Source organism: Amblyomma mixtum, chromosome 7 (genome assembly GCF_055824585.1).
Source record: "Amblyomma mixtum isolate Tamu chromosome 7, ASM5582458v1, whole genome shotgun sequence".
NCBI classification, from domain to species: Eukaryota; Metazoa; Arthropoda; class Arachnida; order Ixodida; family Ixodidae; genus Amblyomma; species Amblyomma mixtum.
This window is the reverse complement of record NC_143018.1, coordinates 93,391,015-93,418,610: the sequence shown is the minus strand read 5'-3', so window position 1 is coordinate 93,418,610 and position 27,596 is coordinate 93,391,015. Positions and strand designations below refer to the sequence as shown.

The 27,596-nt window shown below is 43.7% G+C and overlaps 1 protein-coding gene across 1 annotated transcript in view; it reads right to left on the bottom strand.

Moving 5' to 3' along the window:
* LOC149336872 (uncharacterized) overlaps nucleotides 1-4,442 on the bottom strand; it is a 47,241-nt gene extending 42,799 nt beyond the window's left edge. Inside the window, exon 1 of the mRNA XM_089553629.1 lies at nucleotides 303-4,442. Within this exon, the coding sequence (XP_089409755.1) occupies nucleotides 303-755 (453 nt within the window). The 5' untranslated portion in view covers nucleotides 756-4,442. The remainder of the gene's footprint in view (nucleotides 1-302) is intronic.
* Between the last annotated feature and the right edge of the window lie 23,154 nt (nucleotides 4,443-27,596).

The window sequence follows — 27,596 nt, the reverse complement described above, 5'->3', positions numbered from 1 at the left end:
GTGATACGAGCTCGGACAACCACGTACCAGCAGCTCCCCAACGACTTTCAAGAAAAACTGGAGAACTTCAGTGCGTTTGTGAGGAAAGAAATTGTGAGCAGTGATATCAAAACTACCCACATTGTGAACATGGACAAAGTCCCGCTTACATTCGATATTCAAGTAATGAGACTTGTGGAGTCATTCCCACAGCGCTGCAATCTGAAGTTGTTCTTTGACAATTACTTCACGTCTATGTTGCTTCTGAGGGAGCTAAAAAGTACTGGAATCCTTGCCACATGGCACAATCAGGACGGAAAGACTTCGGGACATAGATGGCACTGGAACAGCTTCTCGCCTGTGTGGACGCGGAGGTGTTTTCTCAGGTGGCCCTTTTGTGTGAAGCATTTGCCACAGTGATCACAGTGGTACGGCTTATCACCTGTGTGGATGCAAAAATGCTCTGTCAGGTTGCTCTTGTCTGAGAAGCTCTTGCCACAGTGATTGCACTGGTATGGCTTCTCGCCCGTATGGATACGGATGTGCCTCGCAAGGTTGTCTGAAGTAGTGAACGCTTTGCTGCAATGGCTGCACTGGTAAGGACGCTCTCCAGTGTGGCTTCTCTGGTGTCTCTTGAAAACATGGTTATTTATGCACTGTAGCATAGCCACACTGAGTGCACAAAAAGCACTTTTCGCATCCTTGCGAATTTTGTAGTGGAGATGAGGTGCAGCTACTCTTAGCTGCGACCAAACCTGCGCAAAGAAACAATGCATGAACTTTTTTAGATATAAAGGGTATGCCTCAATGCACTGATAAAAGCTGGCCTATGTTGCTAGGTTAGTTAACGAATGGTGAAGATGGTCTAACTCAAGCTGACCAGATCTTGTCATGATCGAAGAACCAATCCTTGCTTAAGACCATGCATGCCTAAAATAAAAGCTGTTCTCTTTTAGACTAGACCCGTATTTCATATCATGGGGACAGCTAATCACGAGCACATGACTCGAAAAACACTGTTTCCTTTGTAGCTGAGCTGAGCGGAGCATAAACTACAAACATTACATCCCATTGCATGACTTTATCTGTGTATGTCATGACTTGTTGCAAAGAGAGAAGCACACGTTTATCACTTGCTAGCTCACAGGCATTGACCTGCTCACAGTGCAAGGTTGCAGGGCAGCACTTCCCCTGAAGCACACCACAACAAACAAGAATCCGCGGAACACAACTGAACTTTCAGCTGCTGCTGTCGTTCATGCACTCTGTGACGCAGCCTTTCCAGCCATGTCAACACCGCACATGAAAAACAAGAAAAAAAGTGTGATTCATAAATTAAAGTGAGAACTATAACAAAGCAGAAATGGGAGACTTTGTAAATATGGAATAGTTTTAACGGTCATAGCAATTGAAAACATGCACAGATGCCAACCGCATCAGTAACAACGGTATTACTACATTAATATAGTTACATAAGGTTTCATACACAATAATATATAACAGCAGGAGTTTCAGTGGCAGAGTTTCTTCCAAACGAATACCTAAAATAACGCAAAGTCACGGCATACGCGAAGATACTAAACAGTGCAAGCCACACAGAGATTGACAAGGGCCTTTAGAGAGATCAGACACAGCGATACCAACTATTATCGACAGTATAAGACCCCAAGCACAGCAAATAAAAAAAACAGACATAAGAAGAGCAGGAACTGAACATCACTATTTCACTGTCAGCAATCTAAAACCAATGCAATACTCGTTAAAATAAACACACCTTCTCCCGCCTTTCGCAACAGATTTAAAACCCAGAAACCTGGTTATTTAGCCACATGGGAAGAATATTGAGCATCCATGTTGTGCAAGCTTGATAAGCGCTTGGGAGGCACCGAGCACATTGACGTGTATGCTGTATAAACTCCATCAGGTGCCAAACCGTCTGCTGCCAGCATCATTTCCACAAAACATCATGTCAAGCATGTTACCTTTCTGAGTAGATTTACACCTTAGAGGGCATACTTCCTGGCTGGGAAAAGTAGAACTTTGATGAGACCAGCTAAGTCGTCATAAAATTATCATCAAAATAAATGACGTTGTAATCTGGCATCGCCATTTCAAAAGCAAGAAGTTGTGTTTATCAGGGTTCTAAATACAATAGTGAATAATCATTGTTGCGTAATATACCAAAAAGTGCTTGTGACTTTTTCCTTTGAGCATTCCCTACATTATGAAAAACAGCAAGCACGTGCAGAAACATCATACAATGACAACTTCAAACTACGATCATGCGTAACACAAGCTTTTAGATGCATTTATAGAATCTCTGTTGTGGCTTCAAATCTGTGTTAGAATCATGAAGTAATGAATGCTGTTGCTGTTTGAATCAATGCTATTCACTATAACACCACAGTCAAGAGTTCCAGGGCCATGACTACCAGGTGTTATCTAACCTAGTCTGCACTTAAGCTAACCATGCAGTGCTCCTGCCAGGCCAACCTTGTCTTGCCTGAGCATCAAAAATTCATTTCGTGCATCCAGATAAGTAGAGCACTCGAAACCAGCTCAATGAAACTAGATTTTTAGAGCACTCAAGATAGAGCTTCTTGAACAACATTTTCAGGTATTTAATAATAAAAGTACAAATCATACAATAAATACAAATAAAAGTATAGTACAAGTAAGTACAAATAAAAGTACAGGTACTATGGAGGATAAAACAAAGCAAAACTACACTGCTGCTTTCAACACAGTTTGGCACACAGCTGCACAGTCTTGACTCAATCACGAGCATCACGACTTACATCATCTAAATAAAATCCAGACTGATCATGATGACACTGTTGGACAAGTGCTTCGACAAGGAGGAAACAGGTATACCAAGAGCAGCATATCAATAGTAGAGTGCTGGACCATGAGATGATACCAATGATGCAGCCAAACTTGCAATGCATTCCACAGTTCTGAGTCCATTGATGTTACCTGTTAACCTGACCTCACTGGTCATCACGTTACACAATCTGTCTTTGGCATATACAAACACCTCCATGACAATGTGTTAAGTTGCATTTCAGCGAAGCTCAGGAATACTTTAAGGTGCAGTTCGAATGTTGCAAGGACAGAAGAACCAAGATATGCCTGCAGAGGGACTTCTGTGAACAAAAAAGTAAAAGTATGTATGCGCCTGTTGAACAGAAAACAAGCACAATTTCGCGGCGACTGCCTGCAAACATGCAGGATATGTTACAGTGAATGCTCGCACAGCCTTTGATACAATATGTTGCAGCATGGCCAGAAGGCAGGCAACAATGTGTTGGTAACTGTCGCACAACTGTCTTGCATGTAATCACAGATGTCAGAAGGGGCTTTTCACATGAAAAACCAACAGAATGATAAGAAAAAATGCATCAACTCTAAGCAGAGCTCCTCAATATCTTTTGTTGAAATAGTTTTTCTTTAGGCTTTTGCAACACACACAAGAGTGTGTGAGAAGCCTAGGCTGCTTGGTACAATTAGAGAATACAGATTCAAAAAAAAAGAAGGGACACCTAGAGTGTTCGCTGAAGAATTTAGATTCACTTTGATTCAGGAAAGGCACTCGAAGCACAGGCTGGAATAACAAATGTTATGCATGGCACAAGAAAGCCAGAAAACCACTGAATAAGAATGCATATCAACAACCTTCCCACAGCAAATTAATATAAATATATGTATCACAAAGAGAGGCAGCTCTCATAGTGCCTATCTTTATACACGATTAAGACTGCACACTGCTCGCATATGGAAAACAGCCTTTGATTTTACTCTGCTCTGTATACTATGGAGAGTTACAAAAGTATCGAAGAATGAGAGATCACTGGCTTCCCAAATTCAACGTCATCTACGACGCAGGTCATCAAGAATGGTTACGTCATCTTGCTGTTATTGCCAACCAGGTGTAATAAGAAGTCTTAAATCCTGCTCTCATTGCTTTGAGAAGAAATCAATGATTCCAAGCAAAGGAACTGTCTCCGTGTTCAAATATTAACGTAACTGAGTTCTGAAAACAATGACATTTACTGCAGAAGTGCTACCTGGAAAGTGTCCCAGCAGTTTCCAAACAGCTTTGTTCCAAGCTGGTTCAATAAAGTGGGCCATTCGAGGCAAGTCGCAGTATGAGCACACTGAGTGGCTTCTCCCCAGCAAAGCAATACACTGCACATGAGTAAGTGTGAGAATTTGGTGGAAGTATTTGGTGGAAGCTTGCGCAATAAAGCTGCAGACTCAATGTCACTGAGAAGGTAGTCAGAGGACAAATTGTACGATGAAATCAAAATATCTCCTGTTATGCCCATTAAGAGAGTTTCAGTAAAACTACAGCTTCACTGTATTCAGTCAGAGAAGCAAACACAACAACAGACATTGAAGTAATCGTTCGCTGTACTGAAGGCATCAAGGAAAGCAAGGCAACCAGGATAGGCACAGCCAAGATAAACATTGCATTCCGTTAAACTATTCAAGAAATACGATACGGGTGAGCAGCTTTCTGATGGTCTCCTTTTAGGGAGCTGGATGATGATGGGAAAGAGTTTTCTTTTCCAAGCCTTGGATTCCTAGATGCAGCATTAACAGAGTTGTTGTGTTGTGTTGGGTTTATTGGCGCATAAGCAGCTAAGGCTATCATGCGCCAAGAACAAGGTATGGAGAAAATATGCTTGAGCAGAGTTTGAAAACAAAGTGGATAAAAACGGTGGTGTAAAGGGCCTAAAAGTTATTTTTACTAACTAGCTGAAGAAAGGCAAGAATTTTAAAAAAATGTCTGATAGCAGAAACTTTTAAAGGTTGGGTTACCTCCGCAGACATCCTTGGCTCGGCAAGGATTTCGAGGCTCCCAACAACTCAGATAAAGACCTCAGCCTCCTTCTCGTGATTGAGAAAGTGGCTGAGGTGTATAATTGTATGTAGCGAAGCACAGGGTGAGTAGATTAGAGGTGATGAAGAATACTGGCTTCCCTTAAAAAGCTAAAAACACACGGTATACTGACAAGTGCATCTTTGCCTAAAATCAATGCTGGATGAAAAGGAATGTGTTCTTTGTAAAAGGTAGTAAAATGTTTTTTTCTTAGTGAATCAAGTTCTGTACATGAGAATAATATGTGGTTTACTGTTAGTTCATCTCCGCACTTTTCGCAAACAGGTTTGTCTTCTTTTGTAAGTAGGAAGTTGTGTGTGAGATGTGTGTGTCCAATACGGAGGCGGCATAAAATAACTTCGATGAAACGTTCTTGGTGGGAGCATGACTTCCATTCTTCTATAAATGGTTTTACTAAGTGGAGCTTATTATTTCGTTCAATATTCCATTGCGACTGCCATTTATTTCTTAGCTTGCACTGTACCAACTTCATACAGTCATTGTAGGGGATGTTCACTTTCTTTATTTCTTTGTTGCGAGCTTTCGCAGCACATTCATCCGCCTTCTCATTGCCAGTGATTCCAATGTGGCTGGGAACCCAGCAAAATTTTATGTCTTGTCCCTGTATTGTGGCGCTCTTTATGTTGTGTATGATATTACCAATTAGTGGTGTCACTGCATTTCTATGGTGAAGTGAGGTTAGTATGCTCAGAGAATCAGTGTAAATGATACTGTTCTCAATGTTCTCATTTATTATTTTTTCTACAGCCACCAAGACTGCGTAACCCTCGGCGGTGAAAATGGATGTACACTCAGGTAGCCGTACTATTTTTTCCCAATTATTCTGAACTACAGCACTTCCCACATAGTGCGCAGATTTTGATCCATCGGTATAAAATGCTTCGTATTCTCTGTATTTTTCCTTGAGTGCTAAATATTCTTGTAATATCTGTTCATGTGGTGTATGTTTTTTCCGAAATTGTGTTAATGTGAAGTCGCACACAGATGGCAGGCAGTACCAAGGCGGGAGTGGATCAGGTTTGCGGGCAATATTAGGTAATATGTTCATTATGTCTAGTTCTTGGCATTTCTCTTCAAAGCGGAGAAGAAGTGGTCTGATTGCTAGAGGTTTGTTGGTAAATAGTGTTCGAGATGGACACTTTGTAACGAGTGGGTAACAGATGTGTTTAGGCTGGGAACGGATCTTTAAGATGTATGAGCATGTGAGCATTTTTCGTCTGTCTGCAAGTGGTGGTTCATTGGTTTCTACGTAAAGGCTTTTTATGGGTGATGTCCTGTAAGCACCAGTTGAAAGACGCAAACCCATATTGTGCACAGGGTCCAGTCGCTTCAAGTACGACGGCCTTGCTGATCCATACACTATGCAGCCATAATCTAAAACAGAACGTACTACAGAGCGATAAATCTGTAGAAGGCATACCCGATCAGAACCCCAGTGTTTGCGTGAAAGGACTTTAAGTATGTTCAGTGATAGCGACGCTTTCTTCTTTAGTGCGTTTATGTGAGGCAGGAAAGTAAGCTTTTTATCGAAGGTGATGCCTAGAAATTTGTGTTCTTTTTTTAAAGGCAGTTTGGTTTGGTTTAGGTGTAATGTGGGATCTGTGTGCAAGCCTCGTTTGAGCGAAAAAAGTAAGGCCACTGTTTTCTGTGGTGAGAACTGGAAACCATTCTTGTCTGCCCATGTTGCCAGTTTGTTGATTGTAAGTTGTACTTGTCTTTCACATGTAGATATATTGGAAGATGTGCACGCTATCTGAAGATCGTCGACATAGACTGAATATGTTATGGACCTTGGTATAATTTTGTTAAGAGAATTCATTTTTACAATAAAAAGAGTTGTGCTTAAAATACACCCTTGAGGCACTCCATTTTCCTGAATAAAATCTCTTGAAAGGGTTGAGCCTAGACGGACATTAAATGAACGGTTAGTCAAAAAGTCTAATTGAGTTCAGTATTCTGCCACGGATGCCAAGCTCAGCTAAGTCCTGGAGGATCCCGAACCTCCAGGTTGTATCATATGCTTTTTCTAAATCAAAAAAGACGCTAAGACAGTGTTGCGTGTGTATAAAAGCTTCTCTGACAGTATTTTCAAGGCGGACTAGGTGGTCTGTAGTGCAGCATCCCTTTTTAAATCCACACTGATGGATATCAAGAAGTTCACCAGATTGAAGAACAAAGGTTAGTCTTATATTTAGGACACTTTCGAAGGATTTGGCAAGGCAACTAGTCAGGGCTATGGGTCTATAACTAATAGGAGAAGTTGGGGGTTTACTAGGCTTAAGAAGCGGTACAATAATAGCTTTCTTCCAGGCTTCCGGTATTTTCCCAGACATGAATATTGTGTTAAAGAATCTTAAAAGTGCGTCCACGGCTGGCTCGGAAAGATGCGCAAGCATTTCATAGTGTATTTCGTCGGGTCCTGGAGCAGTTTTTTTGCCGGCAGATAGTACTTTATTGATTTCTTGGAGGGTAATTTGACAATTGTATTTTTCATTTGTGCCTCCAGTTGTTGGGAGCCTCTGTTTTTCAGCTGTGTTTTTGTAGTTTAAAAAAGACTGTGTATAGTGAGATGAACTTGAAACTGCAGCGAAATGTTCCCCTAGTATGTCTGCCTGTTCCTCTATGCTTGTTTGTGTGCCGGGTGTTGTTAAAAGCGGAATTGTGAATGGTGAAAAGCTACCGTTTAATTTTCGAACCTGCTCCCACATTTTTTTAGATGGGATCTGACTGTTGATAGATGAAACATAATTCTGCCATGAAGCTTTCTCGGCACTGCGACGGACGTACCGAGCTTTAGCTTTTGCTTTTTTAAAAATTAAGAGATTTTCATGTGTCAGATACCTACGGAATTTACCCCAAGCTCTGTTTTGTTGTTTTTTAGCTTCTTTACATTCTTTTGTCCACCATACTTTATGGTTTTGTCGCGTCACTCCTGACGACTGAGGAATAGCTGTGAGTGCGGCAGTTATGATACAATTAGTAAACTTTTCGTTTATCTGGTCGATAGTAAGATTCTCTAAAACTACATTTTCTAAAGTTGCCTTTGCTCTAAAAAGTGACCAGTCGGCGAGGTGAAGCTTCCAGCGCCGTGGCCTTGTGGGGATTATTTCCGGTGGGGATGTTAAAGTGATTAGTACAGGGAGGTGATCGCTGCCATATGGATTGTCAATGACGTCCCAGTTAAAATCATTAAAAACAGAAGGTGAGCTAAAAGACAAATCTAAAAAGGTCATTTTCCCCGAGGCAGGGGAGCAGTAGGTGGCTTTTCCTGTATTTAAAATACATACATTGTTTGTCAGGATAAAATCTTCGATTATTTGACCCCTAGAGTCACAGTGCTCGCTTCCCCAAAAGGGGGAGTGAGCGTTAAAGTCCCCAACTACTAGATACGGTTCTGGAAGTTCATTGATAAGTTCTTGTAAATCGTGGACTGTTAATGTAGAATGTGGAGGAATATATACAGAACAGAGAGAAATTGTTTTATGGCTGACGACACTGACCGCAACAGCTTCAAGCTTCGTTTTGAGTGAGATTTCTCGAGCAGGGACGCCGCTTTGCACGACAATCGCGACGCCTCCAGAGAGTCTATTTGCCTGTTCACGATCTCGTCTAAAAGTTTTATAATGCTTCAGGATGTTCATATGTTGCGGACCTAGATTCGTTTCCTGGAGACATAAGGCTACGGGTGACATTGACCCTAAAATGTTTTTTATGTCATCGTAATTTCTCAATATTCCTCTACAGTTCCACTGAACTAGAAAAGCCATGTTTATGTTTTGGGGTAGGAGCAACGAGAGGTTTACTTATGTTCTGGGGCCGTTATGGTAGCCCTGCCTTTTTTTCGCTCAAGAGAGCTGTTCCGCCGCTGTAGAGCAGGCGGGCTGGGAGTTTGGTCCATCACCTCGGAAGAGGTGCTGGACGACCGCGAAGAAGCCGCGGGTGTGTGGGTGTCAGGCCTCCCCCGACGGGGGGAAGTCCTGCGGGATGCTGACTTGTGGGCCGGCACTCCCTGGCTTGTAGTTGGCAGAGCAGCTTTCGCTGTCTCTGCCTGGGGCGTGGATGGCACTGCCACAGGCGCGGTGGAAGTGGCCGCGGCAGCTGCCGGAGCGCTGTGTGGTGCTACGCCCCCGCGCACCACATCAGCGAAGTTTGGTTTCGCTGTGAAGGAGAATCTGTTGTTAACTGCAAAACGCCTCTTCGCTTCTTTGAATGAAATGTTTTCTTTAGTCTTAATGGTGATGATTTCTTTTTCCTTTTTCCAGGACGGACACGCCCTGGAGTATGCAGCGTGATCTCCTTCACAATTCGCGCAGCGTAGGGCTGCGTCGCATTCCTCAGAAGGGTGGTCCTTCGAAGCGCATTTCGCGCAGGTTTTGCGGCCGCGGCAACTCTGTGAGCCGTGGCCAAACTTCTGACAGTTAAAACAGCGGCGGGGATTGGGTATGTAGTGTCTGACGGTGATTTTCAGGTATCCAACATCGATTGTTTCGGGCAAACTGCTAGTGTTAAACGTGAGGACCATGTGTTTGGTGTCTATTTCTTTGTTGTCTTTGCGGATTTTGATTCTGTGCACGTCAATTACATTTTGATCAGAAAGTCCTTCAAGCATTTCGGTTTCTGTTAGATGGATGAAGTCAGCTTCTGAGATAACGCCTTTAACTGTGTTAAGAGATCGGTGGGGAGTCACGGAGACAGAGATGTCCCCTATGGAAGCAATGTTTGAGAGTTTCGAGCATTGGATGCTCTCACGGAGTTCGAGGAGTAGGTCGCCGCTGGACATTTTGGATACCTTGTAGCCAGGCCCTAAGGTATCTGTTAAACATTTGGTCACAAGAAATGGGGATATTATTCGAGCTTGCTTTTGGTCACTGTTGCTATGTATCACATGAAACTTTGAGAATGTAGGTTTCTTTTTCGAAAAAAAGTCTGATGCTTCGTTCCGCACTCTTTTAAGAGAGCGATCAGGTTTTGAAAGGGGGGGAGCCATAAAAAATTGATGTTTTTCGGTCATGGTGCCAGCCACCCACCATGGAGTCCAACAGGGGGACGCGACAGGAACTTGAAAGCAAGTCCTGCCCACGCCAGCTGTACACCTTAACTATAACCTAATATGACTCAACTCAGGGTAGTTGGTCACACACGGTTAACCCTCGCCGCCAGGAAAAAGAGGAAAAAACGAAGAAAAGAGGAGGATACAGGAGAGTTGTAAGAAAGGAGATAGGAAAGTGAAAGATGGAGAGGAGAACAGGAAAAGGCGACTGCCGATTTCCCCCGGTCGGGTCAGGCCGGAGGTGCCGTCTACAGGAAGCTGGGGCCAAAGTGGTGTGTTGCCTCCGCCGAGGGGCCTTAAGGGTCCAAACGCTCGGCATCAGCTCAACCACCAGGATCCCCTTTTCCCCGGACACGGCGATGCCACGCACGGCTAAGCGCGGATGCTCGGGTCCGTGGTGACGCATTGTTCACCATCATCCCCCTGCGGGGATGTCCCTGCGGATGCTCGGGTTAACCCCGTGGTGTCGCCACTCACCAACGTCTGCATGCTGCAGACGCATTAACAGAGGACAAGCCTCTAGGCTCTTACGAAATACAAGGATAGTTAACATACTTTTTCAAGAAATGGTTAAGCATACATTGTAAGCAAGCTTTTATTGTGTTATTCCATTTATATGCAGTTTTATGCTGCTCATTCAGGTTGATTCTTAAAGATATCAAGACAAAATTTTTGCAGGTACCCATCAAGAAGGTTTTACCAGAATGTTGGGCATGTTCTCGTGGCGCGCTACCGGCAGGTAGCAGACACCTGTGGAAGTGGTCATGTAAGCATCATGAAAAAATGCATTTTTGTTTCAAGTATGATATACTGCCAGCAACTGAATAGGAAGCTTCTCGTTTCATTTTTTTTTTTCAGCTTGAGAAGGACATTCTTTTACCATTCTGCTGTAAACAGAAAGTGTACTTCCCTTTGGTCAGATACAGCTGTAGGAGGAGAAAGTGGCAAATGTCTCTCATAGAAGATCTTTCAACCAAGGTCACTGGCCTGTTATGGTGTCGTAATCAACCTCCTTGCATCTGCCAGCCACCTGTTATACAATGTTGAGAGGGGTAAGGTGACTGAGCATGATTTCGGGACTTTGGTTTGTGGTTTTCTCAGCAATGCAGCCACCTTTCCGCTATGAAAAAACCTCAGTAGTGTTCTCGATAAATAATCTGTTTGTGTCTAGTTTGACATTTCCTTTTATTGTCCCTTTAGGACGGCAGTGTTATAATGTTTCTTTGCCGTATCATATGTTTCTGTGTATGTTTTCAGTATGAGCAAGAAGGAAAATTTCAACTGAAAGGGTGTTCGTGAACCGAGAGAAATTTGGAAATTCAGCTAAGAGACCAAAGACTCCGTCTGCCAGTACTCCAGACTAACTGGAGCGAGGCCGAATCGGTCAAATTTTGGTCAGTGCTTCACGTTTCAGCTTTAAGTTATGGTTCCAAAGCCTTATGAAAATGATTTCAATGTTTATGTAGGCACAACAGAACTTGACGCCTTCTGGTGAAAATGCCTGCAGCCTCGCCCAAGATAAGGCTTGGCTGTGCCAGGAGTGAACAAGACCAAATCTAGAGAGTGAGCAGCTGCGCTGCCGACTCAGAATTACACACAAAGGAACAGAGCAAGACCTCTGCCAAATGCCAGTCACTGTGGCACTTGTAAAGTACCCATACTTGGCAGATGTGGACTTGGCGAGTGCTTGATAATCGTGCTTTTATACAGTCTTTATGCTGTGTCTTTAGTTTGTTTATTGTGCTCTTTAATGGCGTGTTCAATAGCAGTCACTGCTTGCAAATGTTCAAAACATGTCTTGGCCACTTCTGAGGGCCTGAACTGTCTCTGCCATGAAGAATTTAACTAGTTGCAAGAGCAGCCGAGCAATCACATCTGGCAAACTGGCGTAGCCTGTCAAATAAAAACAAAAGCACCCCAAAACTCAGTGCCCAGCAGCACATTCCTAGCGGTAGCACATCAAGGTTGTTTTCACTGGCTGTTGCACAAAGAAAGCTCCAAACAAACAAAGCATGCTCAGGGATACACATGAGGATTTGAGCATTATGTAATTTTAAATTTGCCTCCAAGTTGGTGCTGCCTGGCTGGATACTGGACAGCTCGAATTTGGCAAATCAGGTAAATCTAGAGGTTAACGATGAGGCTTGAAGAGCAAAGCAAAGTATGGAAAAAAAATGCTATATGCAGTATCGCTCTCTGTCTACGAACGCCTTACTGAGCTGTACGTCGTCAACTGCGCACTCAGTCCCCGACCTCTTTTCAACCTCCTCTGTACATCAAAGCCTCTGCTCACCCGGCTGGAGTGGTCTCTCTTCGAAGAGCGCAGATATCCAGAGTAATATTAAGAAACAGGATAACTGCAGCTGGTGCAGGGCAAGGGATAACCAGGTCATCAGCAGAGACTTTCTTCAGCAGTAGACATAGGCTGATTATAATCTGTAGTTTTTGTGCAGTGAGAAGCTTTGAAAATATGTAGGGGAAACAAATTTTTATACCTTGTATTGTTCATGGTTGCATATAGTGTCGTTGGATTAGCCTTAGAACTTTGTGCAACACTGTGGCAATTGGATTGTGCTTAAGACGCCAAAGTTTGGTGTAGTTACAGGATTTCTGTGTGAAATGCTTCGGCAATGTCCCAGTTTCTCGACAACTTCAATTTCCTTATCAATAAAGATGGAGGCATGAGGCCATTGAGGCAAGCATTCAAACTGTGCTAAGCTTAGTTCTCAGGGGTAGTCTTGGCATAAAAAGAAAAGACAAGCTGCTGACAGTCTAAGGCATCAACCCTTTTCTGCGCCCCTTATTATCCGGATTTATAAAAAAAAAACTCATATTTTGCGCGCTGTACTCTGGAAGCCCACCAGGATGCATGGAGGTGCCCGCAACGCAGGCTTCCGAAAAGTGGCAAAACCACGTTGCCACGCGCGGCTTTGAAAGGTGAGTGGTGTAAGAGAGTCAGTAATTCATAAATAAATTTGTTCCAGTAAGAAAAGTAGCCGTTTACCCGCTTGCTCGCACATGCGGCCGCTTTCCCGTACTAGCAGCTGCAAAAGAAAACTTTTAGTAACCTCTGGAGCGTGCATTGCGCAAGAATCCGAAACCGTCGAACTGTTACCTGCTCTGTTTGCTGCTGCTTTGTCAGGCCGCATGCGAGGGCACTGTTTTATCGCTTTGCATCTCTGTCTGCCTCTTAGTGATGGCTTTGTGACCGTACCCTTCCGCGTTTATTGCTTTGAGCTGCGCACGCGTTGTCATGCCGTCTCGTGGGAAACTAGACATAACGTGTGTTTGAGGCGGGCGCAAGAGAGAAAGTGGGAGGCAGGTATTTGTTGATATATATTTGAAGTCCACTTTCTATTGGCTAATGAGGCACGCGATTTGCAAGCTTGACATATCGTATACAATGTGGGTTAAGAACTTTGTAGAGTTTCTTTGGACATGTTCGGAAAATCTACGTGTAATCTGCACAACCCTTTTTTTTGAAGCCTTAATTTAAGGCAAAAAACGGCGAAATTTACGCAAGTAAATATCCTGAATTTCCTCAAATAAAAGGAGTACCTTGCGGACCACACCCATTCTGCACATAGCTTTCAGTTTTGGGTGTTTTCTGCTGCAGCCAGCAGAAATTGAAGCAAAAACTATAGAAAACGAAGAGAATGTGAACAGGGCACCAACAAACTAGTGGCGATCCCATACATCCACAGTTTTCCGTAGAGTGTAAATGGCTGCCAGCAAGCCTGGCGCACTGGCAAGCTGAACGGGCACCACATTTTATAAAAAAATATTGCATTATGGATGATGCAAGCTTTAAAGTAACAAGCTACTTAGTACAAACTGCTGCAATTATCCACCTAAATTGTAAACTTCTTTTTAACTGCAGGGTGAAGATATTCTAATGCCAACCACGTCTTGTGTACTCTACTGTGGCGAGTCCATTGAAGACGCAGACTACTTTTACCTCGTCGTGGAATGCAAGCACCTGTTTTCTACGTGGAATGCAGAAGAAGGACTAACTGTTTTGCTTGGAGCGTACTGGCTTTTCAACTTGCGTTACTCAAGTGACGCATTTAACACGGTAATTGTCTCGGAACGCCTGAGCCTAAAGATGCACGTGACAACACCCCGAACAGTTGTCACGAAGTTTGTTTTTAAACAAAATTGTAACAAAGCGTTCAGTGGTAAATGCTGACTTCCAAGAAGCTTATTGCAAGAAACAGAAACCAAGTTCTAGCTTCTTTGGCATAATCTAAGAGGGTCAGCCAACTCAGCTGTTTGGTGTTAATAAATTTTTGTGAGTTCTACAGATGCCTTGTCTCAGTGACACTTTTTATAGCTGTTTTCTAAACCCAGCACTAAATCAATTTCTGCACAGTGGCTGAGCAACTTGGTATAAAGCGTAAGCAGAGTAGTATCTCCAAGCATGCTTTTGGGGTGCAAGCTTGGAAAGTGTTTTACGTTTCTGTACAGGTATCAAAATTCACTCCACGTGGTTCTGTGAGAAACATTCTTCATATTCACCCATTTTTACAATCCAGTAAGCAGGTTGTTGGTGCAAGCCGACTTGGGAGTAAGGAGCGGAGGATGTCCGATTATGTTCTTGCCTATGAAATGAAAGTAGGATGCCGCATTTATTTTCCACCTCTACGGTTGTGTTATGTGTGCTTTTGCTTTTATTTTTAACTAATTTCTTTGCAACACTACACAGTTGCATATACTGTGCCAGTTCCTAGCTTTTGCTTTACGAACGAAATTGGGAATTGGCACAGGAACACGCCTGCCGTATGGGAAACACTCTTCATTGAAGCGTGCAGGCTCAGCACCCCTTAGAAAAGGGTGTGCTCGCAGCACCCCAATTGGAAGGGTGCAGATGCAACACCCCAGTCCAAGGGGTGTTATATGCTCATTAGGGGTGTAAAATTTTTTTACTGTGTATAGACACAGAAATGCACCTTTAAGGGTGCGATACTTTTACAGTGTACGAACAGCCCTATAGGCACCCTGCGCATCTAGCGTCCCTGTCAGGAAGGCGGGGGCAGTCTGACACTCCCGCTGTGTTGCGCGCGCCGTCGTGAAGCAGTTGTGCACGTCCTCCCCGAGCATAAAATGGCACACAACAACAGCGGGACACATTGCTGTGTTGTAGGATGCAATAATACATATATTAATTCGCCTCGGACAAGGTTTTGTGGATTTCCAACGCGACATTGGGAGACGGCCCACCCTTCGCGACGGGCAACACACGCGCGCGGTTTCTGGTCAAACAATGGCCAAACCCGTGCGGAAGACGCTTGCTTGACTCATGCATCACCTCCTAGACAGGTTTTTGAGTCATGGCACATTCAACAGACGCGGAGGAATGCTAACGGCTCTCTGGGAACCCTTCCCTTTTCTTGCACCCACGATTTCCGGTCATTGACTTGGCTGTCAACAGTATACGTGGGCTTAAAAAGCCACGCATAACTCGCCCGTGGTCACACCCGAGGAAGAAGCCCAAATTTTGCGCAGTAAAGAATTGTTTACCTTAGTTCCAGTTATGCGCGGAATCCTTGCTCGCTTCCACTGCGCCTTGTCGTTCAGCGTCTTTTTGGACAGTAAAGGCACGTTTTAAGGGGAAATGGCAACATGTTTCTGATAAATCTTTGCTCCACATCTGAAGGACTGGGTGATAAGTTGCTACAACAAACATATAATCAAATGTCGAAGATTCAGGGTACTTGTACTAAATGTGTACAAATTAAACAAAGCTTGAAATGAAATTCCGCTTCTTGAGCACAAGCGTTCGGCAAGAATCCTGCATGAATTAGCTGGGATACTCCTTTTTTGCAGAATCCGAATCAAACAGTTTGATGTTTTTCGCATGACTTTCAGTGCGCACACCGAAGGTGCGGAAAAAGAGAATGTTATGAAGCCAGGTTTGCGTCGTTCGCTCAAAAACTGGAGTTTTCTAATTACCTTCATTGTTATGGCGCCTGGCCGTCTTTGAAAGTTTAGGGTAAGGCTTTTTAAATGCAGGAACACCCCAGGCTTGCGGGCGGCTCGTTTTGGAGAGCGTGACACCGCTCCAAAAACACAGCAGCGGCAGCAGCGCGTGTTGACATTTGCCTGCGATGCCTGCCTTGCAACTGCAGCCCACGGCAACAAGCTGTCTACTGGAAGATAGCTACATAAAAAAAAACTGAGAGAGAGAGCAGCGCTTACAGGAATTAGATAGAAATATTTCTTAGCGTTAGTTTCATCGTTTTCGGTGGCGCAGTGATGCTTGTCTGCGCAATGCACCGGGCTGCTACCTCGCTCCCGTCGCACGACACCAACTCTTTCACATTGTGTACATGGCCTGCTTCAAAAAGCTTCGTTGCTTTCCTGACATTCGCTCCTCGAAAGAATTTTTCAGCCTCATGAATGAATAGGTCGAAATCCCGCCTCTACGAACAGCGGCAGCGCTAGCAGACGCCACCCCTTCGCAGTCGCGGGGCAAGCCTTCCTGACAGGGACGAGGAACTGGCCGCGCGGGGGAGCTGAACGCAGCCTCAACGGTGGCGGTGCCTGGCGGGTGCAGGGTGCCTATACACGCCCATGTATGTGCTAGTTTACTGTTCCGACTGCCAAATCATGACCAAAGCAAGTTGTGGCCAGCAGTTTTGCTGAATATCTTAGGCTGATTGGAACATACCCATCCAAAGACCTGTGTGACAATTAAGGGGCTCCCAATCTTTGAACAGGAATCGCCTAACTTGGGCAAGGCAGTACGCCATTATTCAAAATCCATCCCATGTGTGTCGCCTGAAATGGAGGGGTTGCAACAGCATCTGCCTGCTACCACATCTACTGCAGACGCCTTTGCGCAGGTGGTTGCGCTGCACATTCTAAGCATCACGGCCGTCAGTAAACGCATTCAGGAAGTCATTATGAAACAGCCGGCGCTAGCAGAGCACGAGTTTGCCCTTGCTATCGAAGAGAGAATAGAGCCTATTCGACAAAAAAGCCACATACTGTCGTGGATGCTGACCGTCGTGGAGACAACCATGCACATGCTTTTTTTACGAGTTTGCCCTTGCTCTCGAAGAGAGAATAGAGCCTATTCGACAAAAAAGCCACATACTGTCGTGGATGCTGACCGTCGTGGAGACAACCATGCACATGCTTTTTTTACGAGTTTGCCCTTGCTCTCGAAGAGAGAATAGAGCCTATTCGACAACAAAGCCGCATACTGTCGTGGATGCTGACCATCGTGGAGACAACCATGCACATGCTTTTTTTACGACTTTGCCCTTGCTATTGAAGAGAGAATAGAACCCATTCGACAACAAAGCCACATACTGTCGTGGATGCTGACCGTCGTGGAGACAACCATGCACATGCTTTTTTTACGACTTTGCCCTTGCTCTCGGAGAGAAAATGGAACCTATTAGATAAACAGAGCCACATACTGTCGTGGATGCTGACCGTCGTGGAGACAACCATGCACATGCTTTTTTTTACCAGTTTGCCCTTGCTCTCGAAGAGAGAATAGAACCTATTCGACAACAGAGCCACATACTGTCGTGGATGCTGACCGTCATGGAGACAACCATGCACATGCTTTTTTTACCAGTTTGCCCTTGCTCTCGAAGAGAGAATAGAACCTATTCGACAACAGAGCCACATACTGTCGTGGATGCTGACCGTCGTGGAGACAACCATGCACATGCTCCGTCTACAAGCAGGACAACAAGAAGAAGTAGACAGAAGTAGACGACAAGGAGAAAAACAACAAGACAGAAAGCCAGTGATTCCTGTCCTTTCAGAGATGAAACGACAAGGAGAAAAACAACAAGAAGACAAAGCCAGTGATTCCTGTCCTTTCAGACATGAAACGACAAGGAGAAAAACAAGAAGACAGAAAGCCAGTGATTCCTCTCCTTTCAGACATGAAACGACAAGGAGAAAAACAAGAAGACAAAGCCAGTGATTCCTGTCCTTTCAGACATGAAACGACAAGGAGAAAAACAACAAGACAGAAAGCCAGTGATTCCTCTCCTTTCAGGCATGAAACGACAAGGAGAAAAACAAGAAGACAAAGCCAGTGATTCCTGTCCTTTCAGACATGAAACGACAAGGAGAAAAACAACAAGACAGAAAGCCAGTGATTCCTCTCCTTTCAGACATGAAACGACAAGGAGAAAAACAAGAAGACAAAGCCAGTGATTCCTGTCCTTTCAGACATGAAACGACAAGGAGAAAAACAAGAAGACAGAAAGCCAGTGATTCCTGTCCTTTCAGACATGAAATGACAAGGAGAAAAACAAGAAGACAGAAAGCCAGTGATTCCTCTCCTTAAAGACATGAAACGACAAGGAGAAAAACAAGAAGACAAAGCCAGTGATTCCTGTCCTTTCAGACATGAAACGACAAGGAGAAAAACAAGAAGACAGAAAGCCAGTGATTCCTCTCCTTTCAGACATGAAACGACAAGGAGAAAAACAAGAAGACAAAGCCAGTGATTCCTGTCCTTTCAGACATGAAACGACAAGGAGAAAAACAACAAGACAGAAAGCCAGTGATTCCTCTCCTTTCAGACATGAAACGACAAGGAGAAAAACAAGAAGACAAAGCCAGTGATTCCTGTCCTTTCAGACATGAAACGACAAGGAGAAAAACAAGAAGACAGAAAGCCAGTGATTCCTGTCCTTTCAGACATGAAACGACAAGGAGAAAAACAAGAAGACAAAGCCAGTGATTCCTGTCCTTTCAGACATGAAACGACAAGGAGAAAAACAAGAAGACAGAAAGCCAGTGATTCCTCTCCTTTCAGACATGAAACGACAAGGAGAAAAACAAGAAGACAAAGCCAGTGATTCCTCTCCTTTCAGACATGAAACGACAAGGAGAAAAACAAGAAGACAGAAAGCCAGTGATTCCTCTCCTTTCAGACATGAAATGACAAGGAGAAAAACAACAAGACAGAAAGCCAGTGATTCCTGTCCTTTCAGACATGAAACGACAAGGAGAAAAACAAGAAGACAAAGCCAGTGATTCCTGTCCTTTCAGACATGAAACGACAAGGAGAAAAACAACAAGACAGAAAGCCAGTGATTCCTCTCCTTTCAGACATGAAACGACAAGGAGAAAAACAAGAAGACAAAGCAGGTGATTCCTGTCCTTTCAGACATGAAACGACAAGGAGAAAAACAAGAAGACAGAAAGCCAGTGATTCCTCTCCTTTCAGACATGAAACGACAAGGAGAAAAACAAGAAGACAAAGCCAGTGATTCCTGTCCTTTCAGACATGAAACGACAAGGAGAAAAACAACAAGACAGAAAGCCAGTGATTCCTGTCCTTTCAGACATGAAACGACAAGGAGAAAAACAAGAAGACAAAGCCAGTGATTCCTGTCCTTTCAGACATGAAACGACAAGGAGAAAAACAAGAAGACAGAAAGCCAGTGATTCCTGTCCTTTCAGACATGAAACGACAAGGAGAAAAACAAGAAGACAGAAAGCCAGTGATTCCTCTCCTTTCAGACATGAAACGACAAGGAGAAAAACAAGAAGACAAAGCCAGTGATTCCTGTCCTTTCAGACATGAAACGACAAGGAGAAAAACAAGAAGACAGAAAGCCAGTGATTCCTGTCCTTTCAGACATGAAACGACAAGGAGAAAAACAAGAAGACAGAAAGCCAGTGATTCCTCTCCTTTCAGACATGAAACGACAAGGAGAAAAACAAGAAGACAAAGCCAGTGATTCCTGTCCTTTCAGATATGAAACGACAAGGAGAAAAACAAGAAGACAGAAAGCCAGTGATTCCTCTCCTTTCAGACATGAAACGACAAGGAGAAAAACAAGAAGACAAAGCCAGTGATTCCTGTCCTTTCAGACATGAAACGACAAGGAGAAAAACAACAAGACAGAAAGCCAGTGATTCCTCTCCTTTCAGACATGAAACGACAAGGAGAAAAACAAGAAGACAAAGCCAGTGATTCCTGTCCTTTCAGACATGAAACGACAAGGAGAAAAACAAGAAGACAGAAAGCCAGTGATTCCTCTCCTTTCAGACATGAAACGACAAGGAGAAAAACAAGAAGACAAAGCCAGTGATTCCTGTCCTTTCAGACATGAAACGACAAGGAGAAAAACAAGAAGACAGAAAGCCAGTGATTCCTGTCCTTTCAGACATGAAACGACAAGGAGAAAAACAAGACAAAGCCAGTGATTCCTGTCCTTTCAGACATGAAACGACAAGGAGAAAAACAACAAGACAAAGCCAGTGATTCCTGTCCTTCCAGACGCGATACGACAAGAAGAAAAAAGAAGACAGAGAGCCATTTTGTGTCTAAAAGGACTCGAAATGTACCAATTGTAAGCAATTAGCAAGCTTATTTATTGTGTGTAAAGAGTTTCATATAGTACACTGTCACTGTGTATGTTATCTGAACCTACTGTTCAGTAATCCATGGATGAATAGTTTCAGGAAAAAGTAGATGCTTCAGAATACATCTCTATTCAGAGAGACCAACATAATAAAACACAAAAAATGCGCAGAAATTTATTTTCTGTTTAAGAAGTACAGGAATTAACTTGTACTTCTTTCCTTTTAGGAAGTCGCAGTGACCAAATGGCATACCCACTGTCAGGTAAAGGTTCAGGCAGCTCGACTGTGCATCCATCATGCAACGATATAGCACCATTGCTACCCACACAGCCAATCTCATCCAGTGTTTGGCTGTACGAGCAGCATGAAGATAGTGCAACAAGCACAGGAAGCCTAGCAAACCTTGATGTAAGAAACCCACTAGCACTTGTTGAAGCTGCGAGGAAGGCCATTGCAGCAGGAGTGCTCTCCGCAGAAGAAATTTACAGCCACCTCCAAGAAGGATACGCAAACACAGAAATTGACATGACAAATATTTTAACACATTCAAGCAAATTCCTCAAACTGGATGATATACAGAAAAGGAATGGTCACAGCATCAACTGCATATTCTGTTTACACATTAGTGCATTCACTCAGAAGAAGGATGGGTCCACATGATGTGCAGCCTCTGCTGAAAGTTGTACTGAGAGAAACCTCAGCACAGACACCTGCAATGGTAAGAGGCACTCTGCTAGAAGTCAAAACGTGAAAGTCGAATAGTGCGGACTTGTGCCCCATCAGTTTAGAAAAATTCAAGGCAAAAGAAATAAGTGAAGGCGTAAGCTTGTGTCTAAAGAAGATCAGCAGGTATTTTGGTCAAGTGCAGGTCCAATGGGATTGAACAGTTGCGCTCGAAATGGGAAATGGAGTTACACATAAAATTACTGATTAACATATGTCCCATATGCACCAACAAGCTCAAAAAGCCACGCAGATTGGATTGGCAAGCGTGTCCAGTGCAGATGTTTTTTTGTGTTTCAAGACAACAAAAACTTCTTGTTGCTTCTTGTAATGTTCAACTGTTCTTTCAATGATGTTGTGGAGAGGGCTGTCTACTATTTCAAGTCATATGTGTTGCCTTGTAACTCAATGACAAGTAGTGTCCACCATTTATTCATTTTCACTATGCCCATGGTTGACGATAAAGAGTTTGTGTTCACACATTTCAAACTTTACCGGTACAGAGACCACGAAAATTCAACTTGCACGCTTAGTGTCATGCTGTTTGCTGCATAGTTACTGGTATAAAGAAATACCCAGCTATTCCAAATGGGTAACACATTTGGAGGGACTGACACATAGAAGAAAGAGTGTGTACAGAATATTTTATAATATGTGAGGACATTACGGTGTGCCCAAGCCTGCCTGATTTTTTTAAGGAAGTTTTAAAGACGAAAAAGTCCTTTCACCTTTGTAAGTTGGTGTTTTCTTTTGTGGTTGGTGATCTTTTTCAGATGTTCCTGGGAGAGGGTGTGTGGGTCCCTGGCTGGATACTGGCCAGCTCGAATTTGGCAAATCAGGAAATCTGGAGGTTAACGATGAGGCTTGAAGAGCAAAGCAAAGTATGGAAAGAAAATGCTATATGTAGTATCGCTCTCTGTATGCAAACGCCTTACTGAGCTGTACTGCGTCAGCTGCACGCTCAGTCCCGACCTCTTTTCAACCTCCTCTGTACATCAATGCCTCTGCTCACGCGGATGGAGTGGTCTCTCTTCGAAGATCGCAGATTGCCAGAGTAATATTAAGAAACAGGATAACTGCAGCTGGTGCAGGGCAAGGGATAACTAGGTCAGCAGCAGAGACTTTCTTCAGCAGTATACATAGGCTGATTATAATCTGTAGTTTTTGTGCAGTGAGAAGGTTTGAAATATATATTGTATTGTTCATGGTTGCATATAGTGTCGTTGGATTAGCCTTAGAACTTTGTGCAAACTGTGACAATTGGATTGTTCGTAAGAAGCCAAAGTTTGGTGCAGTTACAGGATTTCTGTGTGAAATGCTTCGGCAATATTCCAGTTTCTCGACGACTTTAATTTACTTATCAACAAAGATGGACACCAGGCGCTTAGGCAGGCATTCAAACTGTGCTAAGCTTAGTTCTCAGGCAGTCTTGGCATAAAAAGAAAAGACATGCTGCTGAGTCTAAGGCATCACCCCTTTTCTGCGCCCCTTATTATCCGGATTTAAAAGAAAAACTCTCATATTTTGCGCTCTGTACTCTGGAAACCCACCAGGACGCATGGAGGTGCACGCAAGGCAGGCTTCCGAAAAGTGGCAAAACCACGTTGCCACGCGCTGCTTTGAAAGGCGAGTGAATGGTGTAAGAGAGTCAGTAATTCATTTATAAATTTGTTCCAGTAAGAAAAGTAGCCGTTTACCCGCTTGCTCGCACATGCGGCCGCTTTCCCGTACTAGCAGCTGCAAAAGAAAACTTTTAGTAACCTCTGGAGCATGCACTGCATCAGAATCCGAAACCGTCGAACTGTTACCTGCTCTGTTTGCTGCTGCTTTTTCGGGCCGCATGCGAGGGCACTGTTTTATCACCTTGCGTCGTTGTGTGTTGTGTTGTGTTTAATGGCGCATAAGCGGCTAAGGCTATCATGCGCCAAGAACAAGGTTTAGTAAAATTGGCTCGAGCAAAGTTTGAAGACAAAGTGTATAAAAACGGTGGTGTAAAGGGCCTAAAAGTTATTTTTATTACCTGGCTGATTAAATACAAACACTTTAGAAATGGCTGTTTGCAGAAGCTTTTAAAAGTTGGTTGACCTCCGTGGACATCCTTTGCTTGCCAAGGATCTCGAGGCCACCAACTACTCAGATAGAAACCTCAGCCTCCTTCTCAGGACTGAGAAAGTGGCTGAGGTGTATTGTTTTAAGTAGAGAAGCACAGGGTAAGAACATTACAGTTTTTGAAGAACACCGGCTGCCTTTAAAAAGCTAAAAACACCAAGCATACTAACGGGTGCATGTTCAGCTAAAATCAACGCTGGATGAAATGGAATATGTTCTTTGTAAAATGTAGCAAAATATTTTTTCCTTACTGATTCAAGTTTTGTGCATGATAGTAGTATGTGGTTTACGGTAAGTTCATGTCCGCATTGCTCGCAAACAGGTTTGTCTTTCTTTGTTAGCAGGAAGTTGTGTGTGAGATGAGTGTGTCCAATACGGAGACGGCATAAAATAACTTCGATGAATCGTTTTTGGTGTGAGCATGATTTCCATTCGCCTAGGATGGGTTTTACTAAATGTAGCTTATTATTTCTTTCGATGTTCCATTGCGACTGCCATTTATTCCTTAATTTGCACTGCACCAACCTCATACCATCTTTGTAAGGAATGTACACTTTCTTTATTTCTTTGTTCCGAGCTTTTCCAGCACATTCAAATGCCTTCTCATTGCCAGTAATTCCAATGTCACTGGGAACCCAGCAAAATTTTATGTCTTGTTCCTGTATTGTGGCACTTCTTATGTTGTGTATGATATCACCAATTAGTGGTGTCACTGCATTTCTATGGTGAAGTGAGGTTAGTATGCTAAGAGAATCAGTGTAAATGATACTGTTCTGAATGTTCGCATTTATTATTTTTTCTACAGCTAGCAAGACTGCGTAACACTCGGCGGTGAAAATGGATGCACACTCAGGTAGCCGTACTATTTTTTCCCAATTATTCTGAACTACAGCACTTCCCACGTAGTGCGCCGATTTTGATCCATCGGTATAAAATGCTTCGTATTCTCTGTATTTTTCGTTTAGTGCTAAATACTCTTGTAATATCTGTTCATGCGGTGTATGTTTCTTCTGAAATTGTGTTAATGTGAAGTCGCACACAGATGGTAGGCAGTACCAAGGCGGGAGTGGATCAGGTTTGCGGGCAATATTAGGTAATACGTTTATTATGTCTAGTTCTTGGCATTTCTCTTCAAAGCGGAGAAGAAGTGGTCTGATTGCTAGAGGTTTGTTGGTAAATAGTGTTCGGGATGGGCACTTTGTAACGAGTGGGTAACAGATGTGTTTAGGCTGGGAACGGATCTTTAAAATGTATGAGCATGTGAGCATTGTTCGTCTGTCTGCAAGTGGTGGCTCATTGGTTTCGACGTACAGGCTATTTATGGGTGACGTCCTGTATGCACCAGTTGAAAGGCGCAATCCAGAATTGTGCACAGGATCCAGTCGCTTCAAGTACGATGGCCTTGCTGATCCATACACTATGCAACCATAATCTAAAACGGAACGTACTACAGAGCGATAAATGTGTAGAAGACATACCCGATCAGAACCCCAGTGTTTGCGTGATAGGACTTTCAGTATGTTCAGTGCTAGCGACGCCTTCTTTTTCAGTGCGTTTATGTGAGGCAGGAAAGTAAGTTTTTTGCCGAAGGTGATGCCTAGAAATTTGTGTTCGTTTTTGAAAGGCAGCTCGGTTTGGTTGAGGTGTAATGTTGGATTTGTGTGCAAGCCTCGTTTGAGTGAAAAAAGTAAGGCCACTGTTTTCTGTGTTGAGAACTGGAAACCATTCTTGTCTGCCCATGTTGCCATTTTGTTGATTGTAAGCTGTACTTGTCGTTCGCATGTGGATATATTGGAAGATGTACATGCTATCTGAAGATCATCAACATACATTGAATACATAATGGACCTTGGGATTATTTTTCTAATAGAATTCATTTTTACAACGAAGAGAGTTGTGCTTAAAATGCACCCTTGAGGAACTCCATTTTCCTGAATGAAGTCCCTCGAAAGGGTCGAGCCTAGGCGGACATTAAATGAGCGGTTAGACAAAAAGTCTTTAATGGAGTTGAGCATTCTGCCACGGATGCCGAGCTCAGCTAAGTCCTGGAGAATCCCGAACCTCCAGGTTGTATCATATGCTTTTTCTAAATCAAAAAAGACGCTAAGACAGTGTTGTTTGTGTATAAAAGCTTCTCTAACAGTATTTTCAAGGCGGACTAAGTGATCTGTAGTGGAGCATCCTTTTTTAAATCCACACTGATGAATATCAAGCAGTTCACAGGATTGAAGAACAAAGGTTAGTCTTATATTTAGGACACTTTCGAAGGATTTGGCGAGGCAACTGGTTAAGGCTATGGGTCTATAACTGCTAGGAGAGGTTGGGGGTTTACTAGGTTTAAGAAACGGTACAATAATAGCTTTCTTCCAGGCTACAGGTATTTTCCCTGACATCCAAACTGTGTTGAAGAATCTCAAAAGTGCTTCTATGGCAGGCTCAGAAAGATGTGCAAGCATTTCATAATGTATATGGTCGGGTCCTGGAGCAGTTTTTTTTCCGGCAGACAGTACTCTGTTGATTTCTTGGCGGGTAATTAGACTGTTGTATTTTTCATTTGCACCTCCAGTTATTGGCAGCCGCTGTTTTTCAGCTGTATTTTTGTATTTTAAAAAGGACTGCGTGTAGTGTGATGAACTTGAAACTGCAGTGAAATGTTCCCCCAATATGTCTGCCTGTTCCTCTATGCTTGTTTGTGTGCCAGGTGTTGTTAAAAGCGGAATTGTGAATGGTGAAAAGCTACCGTTTAATTTTCGAACCTGCTCCCACATTTTTTTAGATGGGATCTGACTGTTGATAGATGAAACATAATTCTGCCATGAAGCTTTCTCGGCACTGCGACGGACGTACCGAGCCTTAGCTTTTGCTTTTTTAAAATTTAAGAGATTCTCATAGGTCGGATACCTACGGAATTTACCCCAAGCTCTATTTTGTTGTTTTTTAGCCTCCTTACAGTCTTTTGTCCACCATACTTTATGGTTTTGTCGCGTTACTCCTGACGACTGAGGAATAGCTGTGAGTGCGGCAGTTATGATACAATTAGTAAACTTTTCGTTTATCTGGTCGATAGTAAGATTTTCTAAAACTATATTTTCTAAAGTTGCCTTCGCTCTAAAAAGTGACCAGTCGGCGAGGTGGAGCTTCCAGCGACGTGGCCTTGTGGGGATTATTTCCGGTGGGGATGTTAAAGTGATTAGTACAGGGAGGTGATCGCTGCCATATGGATTGTTAATGACATCCCAGTTAAAATCGTTAAAAACAGAAGGTGAACTAAACGACAAATCTAAAAAGGTCATTCTCCCTGAGGTAGGGGAGCAGTATGTGGCTTTTTCTGTATTTAAAAGACATACGTTATTTGTGAGGATAAAATCTTCAATTATTTGACCCCTAGAGTCACGGTGCTCACTTCCCCAAAAAGGGGAGTGAGCGTTAAAGTCCCCAACTACTAGATACGGTTCTGGAAGTTCATTGACAAGTTCTTGTAAATCGTGGACTGTTAATGTAAAATGTGGAGGAATATATACAGAACAGATAGAAATTGTTTTATGGCTGACAACACTGACCGCAACAGCTTCAAGCTTTGTTTTGAGTGTGATTTCTCGAGCAGGGACGCCGCTTTGCACGACAATCGCGACGCCTCCAGAGAGTCTATTTGGCTGCTCACGATCGCGTCTAAAAGTTTTATAGTGTTTCAGGATATTTGCATGTTGTGGACCAAGATTGGTCTCCTGAAGACATAAAGCTACGGGCGAGATTGACCCTAGAATATCTTTTATGTCACTGTAGTTCCTCAACATTCCTCTACAGTTCCACTGAACCAGGAAAGCCATATTTATGTTTGGGATAGGAACGATTGAGAGGTTACTTATTTTCTGGGGCCGTTATGACGGTCCTGTCTTTTTTCCGCTCAAGGGAGCTGTTCCGCCGCTGTAAAGCAGGCGGGCTGGGAGTTTGGTCCATTACCTCGCAAGAGGTGCTGGACGACCGCGGGGAAGCCGCGGGTGGGTGAGTGTCAGGCCTCCCCCGACGGGGGGAAGTCCTGCGGGATGTCGACCCATGGGCCGGCACTCCCTGGCTTGGAGTTGGCAGAGCAGCCTTCGCTGTCCCTGCCTGGGGCGTGGGTGGCCCTGCCACAGGCGCAGTAGAACTGGCCTCGGCAGGTGCCGGAGTGCTGTGTGGTGCTACGCCCCCGCGCACCACATCAGCGAAGTTAGGTTTCGCTGTGAAGGAGAATGTGTTGGTAAGCGCAAAACGCCTCCTCGCTTCTTTGAATGAAATCTTTTCTTTGGTCTTAATGGTGATGATTTCTTTTTCCTTTTTCCAGGACGGACACGCCCTGGAGTAGGCAGCGTGGTCGCCTTCGCAGTTTGCGCAGCGTAGTGCTGCGTCGCATTCCTGAGACTGGTGGTCCTTTGATGCGCATTTCGCGCAGGTTTTGCGGCCGCGGCAGCTCTGCGAGCCATGGCCAAACTTCTGGCAATT